The 11,410-nt window shown below is 37.9% G+C and overlaps 1 protein-coding gene across 3 annotated transcripts in view; it reads left to right on the top strand.

The window, feature by feature from the left end:
* Positions 1 to 10,742, top strand: part of Tbc1d15 (TBC1 domain family member 15) — a 57,042-nt gene extending 46,300 nt beyond the window's left edge. For all 3 annotated transcript variants that reach the window (XM_041669912.1, XM_041669903.1, XM_041669921.1), the window contains 5 exons: positions 2,574 to 2,673; positions 3,422 to 3,519; positions 6,668 to 6,784; positions 7,293 to 7,379; positions 9,423 to 10,742. In XM_041669912.1, the coding sequence (XP_041525846.1) occupies positions 2,574 to 2,673; positions 3,422 to 3,519; positions 6,668 to 6,784; positions 7,293 to 7,379; positions 9,423 to 9,641 (621 nt within the window). In that variant the 3' untranslated portion in view covers positions 9,642 to 10,742. The remainder of the gene's footprint in view (positions 1 to 2,573; positions 2,674 to 3,421; positions 3,520 to 6,667; positions 6,785 to 7,292; positions 7,380 to 9,422) is intronic.
* Positions 10,743 to 11,410: the final 668 nt, after the last annotated feature.

The raw sequence follows: 11,410 nt of genomic DNA on the forward strand, positions 1-11,410 counted from the left end.
TATTCTCATTTCTCTTAGTTCTTTTCCAAATGTGTTCAATAAGATTTATAGTTTTTAAATGTTCTTTTATTAAATCAGTGCTTACTTAACTTAGTCCTTTGCTGTGAGTTGCCTTTGGATCATTTGGAAAGGTAGTTTTGGAGGAATCTAGCCATATCCTTGTCTTGTCTTTTTGATTGATTGATTTGTCTGCCTTCTTAGTTCCAATTACTCCCAAGTGATCTAGAAATCTGAGGCATTTGTTATAAAGGTCTGTACAACTGATGATAATTTCATAAAAATTGTCTGTCCTCCTTGTTTTTGTTTTATCTTTTTTTCCACTAGAACTATTGTGTTCTTTGTAACAGGATTATATATTTGTAGATAGCAGGGAGGTGGTTCAACAGATTTTTAAAAGAGTGAATATATGAATCTTTCCCAGTATTTAGTATAAACTTCTATTTATAGTATGTATCTCCAATTAATTGTGAACATACTGTGTTTATTTTCTTACTTGTTGTAATTTTTCAACAAAACAACTGATCGGCATAATTGACAAATTTCAGATGCCAGCATGTATGCACACGTGCATGAATGTAGGTCTTGTATATAAAGACGACTCTCTGTACATTTATAATCTACAGTCTTTCTCATCTTGTGTACCAAGAAGTTTCAGTTTCTTCATTTTGTCTTTTTTTTTTTTTTTACAGTAAGTGTTCTATGCTTTTCTTTTCCATAGAAGGTCTGATGATTGTTCTAGTCTATATTCTAAAATGATCTCCTGTATTTTTACAGTGTGTCTTTCCTTTGGAAGGCAGTGTGTGGCAGTCAGGACCTGCTTGCTCTTTTGTTGTCTTACTACTGCTTCCTATGCTTTAACTTGATGTTGCTTCTCAACTTGTTTTGTTTGGCTTTACTCTGTGTTAGTGTTTACTGTTTTTGTGATTGCTGAACCTAATGCCTGTAGATCATTTTATTTTATATGTAGTTCAAGGCTGAGACTTTGTCTTATTTCGGAAATGTTTGCAAACTACAAATAACATAATGAGATTTGCTGTGTTCATCATCTGTTTTACTGTATAGGTTTACTCTCACTTTTTCATTCCTGTGTTCCCAAGATAAAGCCAAAAGTCCTTTATTCCCTATCGTTCTCTCAGAGGACTTGAAATGAATATTCTTTTAGAGTAATTTCTAGATGCCTTTTATAGCATGACTTAGTCATGTTGGTACTCCAAACCAACTGAAACTTCTGACTGTTAAAGCAGAAATCCTGTGGATTGGTGAATTATTTTGTCTTTCCCAATAGTTCTTCTGGTAACTGTGGAACTATGTTCTGGAGGCTTGAGTGTATTAAGCTGATTCGTTAATTTATTGAAGAGAATAATGGCTTCTAAGCTGATAGTTTTGCTAAAGTACATTATAGTATTATTGAAAAAGTGTGAGGGGATGGTGTGAAAAAGTTAGTCTAAGACTTTTCACAAGGGCTAGGGAGGTAGTGCAGCATAGAGAAGGAGAAGCTTCTGAGTTAAAGGGTCAGAGCATCTGGAGGGCTTTGAGGTTGTTTGTCTCGGTGTTGAAAGGAGCCTAGTCAACCCTGAAGGCTGTTTGAGTTCTTCAGCCTTTCACTTCAAGAATTGTTTCTTTGTGGACTGCATCTGTTCGTATTTATCATATGAACAGTTAATACTGCAACATTTATACATGCTTAAATAGCTATATGACTCGTACAACTTCACGTACACCTTGTATATATATTTTCATGAAATCACCTTTTCCAGTGACATTTCAAAATATCTTTTTAATACAGTACAGTATCTTCTACTGTGTTCAGTCTATCATGTTATATAGCCTTTGTGCCTGTGAAAAAAGCCACGTGCAAGACAGGTAGTGTTTTACTATGGTCATGATCACGGCTTTGACTTCCCGGATGCCTACTCTCAGCAAATCTAAAAAGCAAGTAGTTAGTTCTTTAGAATGAGGTTTGTGTTAAAGCTGAAATTATGTTTCATATGCTTGTGTGAAGGAACGGTTAATAATGGGAACCGTTTGATAACTGTGTATGTCCCCGAACATGTGTTCCCTTTTCCAAACATTTCTGCAGTGTAAGAAAGGAATGTCGCTATGTCTGCTGATGCTGTGTCCCTCTGCTCTTCTGGATCTGAATCAAATCAATAGAGGTAGAAAGTAAACCTTAGCCGGGTGGCGGTGGCGCACGCCTGTAATCCCAGCACTCGGGAGGCAGAGGCAGGCGGATCTCTGTGAGTTTGAGGCCAGCCTGGTCTACAAGAGCTAGTTCCAGGACAGGCTCCAAAACCACAGAGAAATCCCGTCTCGAAAAACCAAAAAAAAAAAAAAAAAAAAAAAGAAAGAAAAGAAAAGAAAAAAGAAAGTAAACCTTTTTTGAGAGAAAGGGTATTTTTTTTCTTTTTTCCCCTCCCCTTCTTAGTAACGTTTTAGCTTTTCAATTAGTTGTTTGTTATAATCAGTACAGTAGAAATCCAGCATTTATCATTAGGAATCATATGCATAATTATCAGTGATAATGTATTCAGAAATACTAAATAGTATGTGGTAATAATTATTTTCTTTTAAAGCATCAAAACTTTGAAGAACAAATGCAAGGCATGAAGACCCAGTTAGTCCAGCTGAGCACCTTGCTGCGACTGTTGGACAGCGGGTTTTGTAGCTATTTGGGTGAGTTGAGTGCCTGCAGATGTACGCAGCGGGTTGTAGGGCAATGCCTGTGAAAATGTAAAGGAACTTTCTTTTTCAACTTTAAAAAAATATGTTTGTGTAGGGATGTTTTACCTGCATGGATGTATGTATATCATGTGTGTGCCTGTCTGATTCCCTGGAACTGGGGTTTTGTTTTGGATGGTTATGAGCCACCATGTGGGTGCCGGAAACTGAACCCAGGTCCTCTGCAAGAGCAACAAAAACTTCTAACTGCTGAGCCAGCTCTCTAGGGCTTGTAAAGGAACTTTTTTTGTTCTTTGCTTTTTTGAGACAGTATCTCTGTGTATCTTTGGCTGTATTGGTTCACTCTGTGAACCAGGCTGTCCTTGAACCCAGAGATCTGCCTGTCTCTGCCTCCCAGAGTGCTGGGATTAAAGGCATGCACCACCACAGCCCGGCATAAAGGAACTATTATAGACAACAATGCCCCACTGCTGTCACCTGGGTTCTTTTAAAGAGTAGAAAGAAACACTTGGTATAATCTTGTCTTCACACACATACTTGTTTGTGTAGTGGTTTTTAAAAAGTAAGTTACCCTGTACATTTCAATTGCTATTTTGAATTGACAGAATATAGTCAGACATAAAAGACTCTTGTTACATAGAATGCTTAGATAAATCTGAGTTTGAGGAAAGATCCTTGGTTCTGACATATTAGCATAAGAATAAGCCCTGTTTTCTTTTTTTCTTTTTCTTCTTCTGCATAGAATCCCAGGACTCTGGATATCTCTATTTTTGCTTCAGATGGCTTTTAATCAGATTTAAAAGGGAATTTAGTTTTCTAGATATTCTTCGATTATGGGAGGTAAGTTCTTACAGTTTTTTAATGAAAAAACTGTTGATTTCTGTGCAGAGTTGTAAGTACATTTTCAGAGAGTCCCTGAAATTTCTAGGGCAGGTGAGTTTGAAAATGCATTTGTAGTCCTTCTCTAACAAGTTGACTTTGGTTCTTAGACTGTCTCTTGAAAGCATAGCACTGAGATTTGAGGCTGAGTGTCCCAGAAAGAGTTTTCTAGATCATTTACTACCTGGATCCTTTATTTGGTAGAGTTGACTTTATTTTAAAATTTTTATTCTTTTATACAATATGTTTTAATTGTAATCACCCCTTCCCCAATTTTTCCCAAGTCCACTCCCCCTTTCCAACCCATCCACTTTTGTGCCCTCCCTGTCCCCCTTTTAAAATACTACAAGATCAATTTGTGTTGCCTAAATATCCTTGGATATGTGGGCTTTCACTGGAGGGTGGTCAGCTCACCAGGGACTACACTCTTAGAGAAAACTGTCTCTCCCTTTTGTAGCAGCTAACATTGCTAGGGATAGGATTGTGTGCTCAGCTCCCCTCTCCATTTGATCTGGGATTTGGTCTGGCCTGCACTTGCACAGGTTTTTATGTGTGCTATCACAACCACTGTGACTTTAGATGTGCTTTTTCCCTGCTGTATCCGTAAGAGTGCTTCTTTGTGGTCAGCCACCATCTCTGGCTTCTACACCCTTTCCATCCCCCCTTCCATACTGATTCACCCCATGGAAGAGGTGCAGTATATGTGTCCCCTTCTCTTCCACACCGATCTACCCCGTGGAAGGGGTGTAGTATATATGTCCCCTTCTCTCCCACTCTGATCCTCCCCGTAGAAGAGGTGCAGTATATGTGCCCCCTTTTCTTCCACACTGATTGACCCTGTGGAAGGGGTGTAGTATATATGTCCCCTTCTCTTCCACACTGATCCACCCTGTGGATGGGGTATGATATATATGTCCCCTTCTCTTCGATAGTGATCCACTCCATGGGTGGAGTACAGTATATATGTCCCCTTCTCTTCCATAGTGATCCACTCCATGGGTGGGGTACAGTATATATGTCCTCTTTTCTTCCATAGTGATCCACTCCATGGGTGGAGTACAGTATATATGTCCCTTTAGGGCTGAGCACTCTGCTGGTTCATTCTCTACAGCTTGGTCAGTTGTGTGTATCTTTATGTTAAGCACCATTTACTTCAAATAGAAGCCTCTCTGATGAGGGTTTAGAGACATATTGATCTATAGGTATAGCAGTGAGTTGTTAGGAGTTGGTTTTATACTTTGTCCTTTTAGTAGAATAATAGCAGTAGGTTCTCTTAGGGCCTATGATCAATCTATCTGCAGTTTCTTGACCTAATAATGTGCTAGGTATGGGTTTCATCTTGTGGAGGTTCCTCAAAAAGCCAAACAGAACTACCATATGATCCTCCTATGCCTTTCTTGGGTTGTATTAGTCAGGGTTCTGTATACAAATAGAACTGATAGAATGAAAAAAAAAGGGTGGGTATTATTTGTTTATATAAAAGGATTTATTAGAGTGGTTTACAGTAGTCCAACCAGTTCCACAATGGAAAGTCCAAGAATCCAGTAGTTACTCAGTTCATAAGGCTGGAAGTCTGTTATTTTGCTGTTGGAATCCTGAAGAAGTATATTCTGATAGCATTAAAAGAATGCCCTAGCAGCAGACTATGAACTAGTGAGAGTGAAGGGTGTTTCAGCCACACTCATGAATGCTGTCTAGTAAGACATGCCCTCTGGTGCACTAGGGGCTCAGACATCATGGGACAATCAACTGCTTTCTGGTTGAATATAAGACTTGGTTTTATGGGAGACCGTTAGATTTTGGTATAATTTTTTTTTAACATGCCAGAAAGTTTTGGTTTGTAGGCTGAGGTATTACAAAGGAGATGGCTTGTGTTTTTTTTAGTAGCAAGTATATTCTCCCTCCCTCCCTCCCTCCCTCCCTCCCTCCCTCCCTCCCTCCATCCCTCTTTCCCTCTTTCCCTCTCTCCCTCCCTAGTTTTTTCTTTATTTTCAGAAAAGGTATAGTTCTCTTTAATTCCTATCCCTTTAATCATGTTTCCCCTCCCACAACTTCTCTCAGCTCCTACCCCCCCCCACCCAATCTTCTTTCTTTCTCTTTCTTAAAACACACAAGAGCACACACACAAATAAAAACAAACAGAAAATAACACACACACACACACACACATACACACACACACACCAAAAACAAAACAGAAGGAAACAAACAAACAAAAAAGCCCACAGAAAACCAAAACAAAAGAACTGTGGAGTTGTTTGTGGTGCTGTGACTCCTGGGCAGGTGCCTGCCCTGGAACGAGAACCTGAGCTCTTTAAAGATGAAGATTGTTACCACTTAGCTGGACTAACTCCTCAATCTGTGTTTACCAAATAGCTTGAAACTTTGAAGTTAATTGCCTTGTAATTAAATTTCTGAAACTAGATTAAGTTGATTTATTCCTTATGAAAGTAAAGGATTTCTGCTATGCTCCACTAGATTGTTTGCTGGTTTCTTTTTTCTGCCAAGAAAAGATTTCATTAAATACATTACTAGGGGGAAACAAAGGTCTTGACTTGGTTGACATCAACCCATATTTAGGATAAAATTAGCTATTACTCAATGTAGTCTCTCCAGTTTTTGTTGGAATCAAGGATACTCTTGATCTTGAGAGTTTTTCCTGCATATGGTGTAGAAGTATCTCTGGCTCTTTCTGCTCTTCTGTACTATAATTAGGCCTGTTTTAAAAATTAAGGTGGACTAAATTTAGTCCACCTTAATTTTTCTAAGTACTGAAGATTTGTGAGAAAGCCAAAGTCAAATAATGAAAGTAGATCTAACCTTTATATTTTAAGGCTGACCTTTATGAGTGTGCCATTAGTCAGTAGTGCTTTTTTTATTATTAGCTATTTAAAGTAGATATTATTTGAAGTTATTTGAAGAGTCACTGGAAGTATATCAAATATTACACTTGATTTTAATTTCTTTGTAACCCCTTCATGTCTCATCTGTTAGGTAGAAAAATTGGGCTATCTCAACTAGGCATGTTTTATTGCTTCAGCAGTGGCATGTATCTTTGAGGAAATAATGTAGAGTTGATTTTGTTTACTAAGTAACTTATGTTTTGTAGGTAATGTGGACGGAACTACCCTGTAAGAACTTTCATCTTCTTCTGTGTTGTGCTATCCTGGAATCAGAAAAGCAGCAGATAATGGAAAAGCATTATGGCTTCAATGAAATACTTAAGGTGGCTGTTCTCTCAGTAGATGGTGGTGTTCTGGAGCTTCTCTCTGGTGGTCCTTTCTCCAGAGTATTGTTGAATTTCATGAGTAACTCACATTGTCCATAATACCTGGAGCTGGCCTGGCTTTCTGAGAGTTTATACTTTAGCAAAGACATATTGCTCAGTTGTTATCAGGTCCCTATTTAGGAAGGAAAGTAAATTCAACAAATGTTCTTTTATGTAGATTAGTTTTTGAAAAAACAAATTGCCTTTTGCTTGTAACTTTAAGATAGAAGACTTGAGATGGTTGCAGGTTTAATGTTCTGTAAGCTTATTAGCTATTCATTGGCTTGAAAACCTGAAAGAGTCTAATGAAAGATGTATTAGATTTTCTGTGGATTTGTAATTTGTAAATACTTTTATATAGCATAATATCTGTAGTGCAATATAATTGGTAATAAATTGTTAATGTTTTAGAGCATAATAGAGCTTTCTGTTTTGATTATTATTTTTTTCTGTTTATTTTTTTTAGCACATCAATGAATTGTCCATGAAAATTGATGTGGAAGATATTCTATGTAAAGCAGAAGCAATTTCCCTGCAGATGACACAGTGCAAGGTACACAGTGCTGCAAATAATTGCAATATTTTTCTCCCTCTTTTTATCAGCAAGGAAAGATTTTCATATAAAGCAAGTAAATGACAATCAGCATTTGAGGGCAGACACAAAGCTTTTTTCTTATTTACCATTGTAAGTTTACCTCACTTAATTGAAAACAGTTGACTAATTATGCCAGATTGGAAACACTTAATTGGCAAAATGGCAAAAGTAATGAAAATATTTCTACAACTGGAGGCTGTAGACTTTAAGTGGCAATACATTATCCAACTTAATGAATACAGAACAGGGTCTCTTATTAACTATGCAGCATCCAGCTCCAAAGGGAGGTTCTCACCAGCAGCATGTGGATGCCAGTGTATCTTACTGCATTGTTATCAGGCTCTTGTTTCAAAAAGACAAATTTAGTGTTTTATCTGAATTTAAACCATTATAGTTTGGCTTCTCTGTCTCTCTCTTCTCTCTCTGTCTCTCTCTCCTCTCTCTTCTTTCCTTCTTTCCTGTTATTTTAAAACTCAGACAATTTTATTTTAAAATTAAATTAAAGATAATAGAAAGTTGCAGAGCTCAGTAGCTGTTCAGAAAAGAGGATGGAAGAGGAAAGGAAGAAGCCATTCTGTTTAGGCCAGTGTGGTAGCCAACAGCTACGTGGTGGTGGTGGTTTGTGTGTGTGTGTGTGGGGGGGGGAGGGTTGGAGAAGAAGGAAAAAAGGAATCCCAGAGAATCAGAAAAACAGACTTGGGTCCTGGCCTGCATCAGGAAAGAGAGGAAGAGGATGGGGGTAGGGAGGAAAAGTTGCACTTTTCTCTCTCAAGCTCAGAAACACAGGCAGACCGAGCCAAACCCTGCAATTCATAGGAACTGATGGCATTTTCACTTTTAAAAGACTTTTTGTTTCAGTTTTATCGTCCCCCACATGGGTCCTTTAGTTGTGTAGTTTAGCTCTAGGGATGTTTGATAGCTAGTCTGTTTCAAAACCTGCTAGTGAGGTAGAATAACTATAAAGAGGAGAGAAAAGGTTAATCCTGAATGTTAGAAAACTAGATGGGGTTTGGTGGTGCACCCTTGCAGTTCCACCATTGGAGAGGTAGAGCTATGAGGGTCATGAGTTTAAGGCCAGTCTCAGCTATATAATGAGTTTGAGTCTAAACCTGGACTACACAAGCTCCTATAAAATTCAATGAAATGTAAAGACCATAGCAGGCAAGCAGGCAGCAACAACAAGCGGCTCCAGGAGATTCCTAGGACAGAGTAATTTGGATTAACTTGGATGAGGTCCAGGAACTGCTCCTGTTTTGGTTTCATGCTGTTGTGTGACAAAACACCAACTAAAAGCAAAAATAAAGAGGCCTGGGTTTTCCCACCTACAGGTCACATTCCTTTATTGAGGGAAGTCAGAGTGCAGGGACTTAATGCAGAAACCATGGAAGAGTGCTGCTTCATGGCTCACTCACAGGCTCATGCTTATTAACACTTTTAACAGATTTATTTCTGTGGTGTGTGTGTGTGTGTGTGTGTGTGTCTGTGTGTGTGTCTGTGTCTGTGTCTGTCTGTCTGTCTGACTGTCTCTGTGAGCATATGAGTGCAGGTGACCTTGAAGGTCAGAGATGTTAAGAGTTGGGTTATAGGCAGTTATGAGTTAACTGAACGTCCTCTCCAGGTTTCTTTTGTAGCCCATCCCAGGAGTACTTGTTCAGGGAATGGTGACGCCCACAGTGGACTGGGTCCTCCTACATCAGTTAGCAATCAGGACAATCCCCTACAGGCCGCTCTGATCTGGGCAGTCCCTCAGTTGAGAATCTCTTCTCAGACGACTCAAGGCTGTGTCACGTTGGCATTTAAAGCTAACTAGGAAACTTTTCTGAGACAAAATAGATGACTAGAATTTCACTTATAAAACAGAAATATGTGAGAAGATTGTGTGGCACTTAATACTTTTAGATGTTCAGAATCCAAAGTCAAGTAGTATTAAAGGATTACTTTGTGTAATTTTTCCTCAGTAGTGAATAAATGTTATTATATTTGATTTTTGTTTATACTCAGGAATTGCCACAAGCAGTTTGTGAGATCCTGGGGCTCCAGGACAGTGAAGTTACGACACCAGATTCAGACACCGGAGAAGACGACAATGTTGGCACTACTTGTCCCACATCTGCGTTTCCAAGTAACACCTTCCCCGTCCTTGCCGCCAGTGAAGCCAAAGACAACAGCTCAGCACAGACACTAGCATCCCCAAATGCCTGCAGATTAACACCTGCATGATCATCTGTCTTACATTTTTAGAGATACTTTGTTGCAATTTCTCTTTAAGTACGTGAAAGGTAGACACTTACAGTCTTGGTGTTGATCATGCTTTAAGGTTTCTGGAAAGACAGTGTACTGATGTTCTTGCATTAAAGCTTTACAAAGTTTTAAACTAATTATTTTTGTAGTTACTTCTACCAAATAGCCTTTCCTTCTCAATAACATTCCTTAGTATTTTTATAGCTAAGTGCATTGTATTTTGTTGCTGATGAACTGGGATGGGATGAATACTACAAGTGGATGCCTTGGGAATTACGTACTCTGAAAAGCATTCACTGCGTTTACTCTTAGTGGGCTTTGGATTTGATAAAATTAACTGCTGAGCCTTTATAAAGCATTCTAAGATGAGATGTTGCACAGTGATGAGATTTAAAAATGCAAACAAATTCGGTTTTTCTATTGTTTACAACAGTATTCAGCTTAAATATTTATGCTGGTTGAATGTGATTTAAATTAGACATTTTCACCAATGTAGTTACTGTCTGGATAAAGAACATCAACCTTAGCAAGTGGATTGGCAGTCTGTTTTTTACAAAGAACTTTTCTTCACTTGTACATAAACTATACATAAGTACTATTTATTGAGTATAAGAAAGCATAGTCCTATTTTCTTTAACTGAATAAACTTGACTATTGGTTTATATAAGCTGATTCAACAAAATTAATACATGGCTTCAATATCAGATCTTTTTCAAAGCTATTTTCTTAACTGAACATTTATTTAATGAGACTACATTCAACCCTATCTATACCTGGTATAATTTTAAAATTAATCACTGTAACCTCACTTTACTAATAATGTTTATTATCTTTCCTAATAATGCATTAATTAATCAGATCTTTAAATTTTTATAAAGTATTCTTTTCATAAAGCTTATGTCAAAGATTTCCAGGCACTGTCATGAGTCTCAAAGTCATATTTTTTGTATATGAATGAAGCTGTTTTTACCATGCAGTATTGCATGATTTTAAGTTATGTGGAATTAACATAACTGATTCCGTTTTAATTGTAATTTGTTAAACTCTTGTACATACCATTAAAATAAATTTAAAGCTGAAGTAGTGTTTTCAGTTAAATTATACTTAGACAATACTGGTTCTTCATCAGAATGACAAGGTGGCCCTCCACATACCGCAGATTTTCATTGTTTTCATCATCGTTCAGTGAGTTGTTGAGGTGATAAACAAACGACTCCTTTTATACTTGACACTCTTGAAAGCCTTTGTCATCAGTGTGAACACGTCACAGTGTGTCTTGAAGGACACAGTCGTGAGTCAGTGAAGCAGCTGCTCTGCAGTGGTCATGTAGGTAGACTGGGTTTTCCCTCCCTAGAAAGTAAGGGTACCAAAGGAACTTTCCCCCATTTGAGTATTTACTGACAGTCATGGCACTAGAACCATTAGATATAAGTTTTTAATATCATGTTATCTCCCATCAGTTAATAATGAGTGAGCCTGTCTAGAAAAAGGAAACTGCTCACAGACCAGCATCCCCAGCCTTTCATTTCCTGCTTGCTGTTCAGGAAATTGCTCAGAACATCTTGATGTCCTCCTTGTTCTTCCTGGACAGTGGGTGTTCGGACTTTTTCCTACGTAATACGATATCTACTTGAGATTAAAGAAAATTTAATATGTTTCATAAGTTGAACTTTTGTCAAGTTCTAAGACTTAAAATATTTTTACTAAGCTATGCTTTTCTGTCAAGCACATTTTTTAAATACGGGAAT

The sequence above is a fragment of the Microtus oregoni genome, unplaced genomic scaffold (genome assembly GCF_018167655.1).
Source record: "Microtus oregoni isolate MIOR12 unplaced genomic scaffold, Mior012 000001F_ref0000356, whole genome shotgun sequence".
Classification (NCBI taxonomy): Eukaryota; Metazoa; Chordata; class Mammalia; order Rodentia; family Cricetidae; genus Microtus; species Microtus oregoni.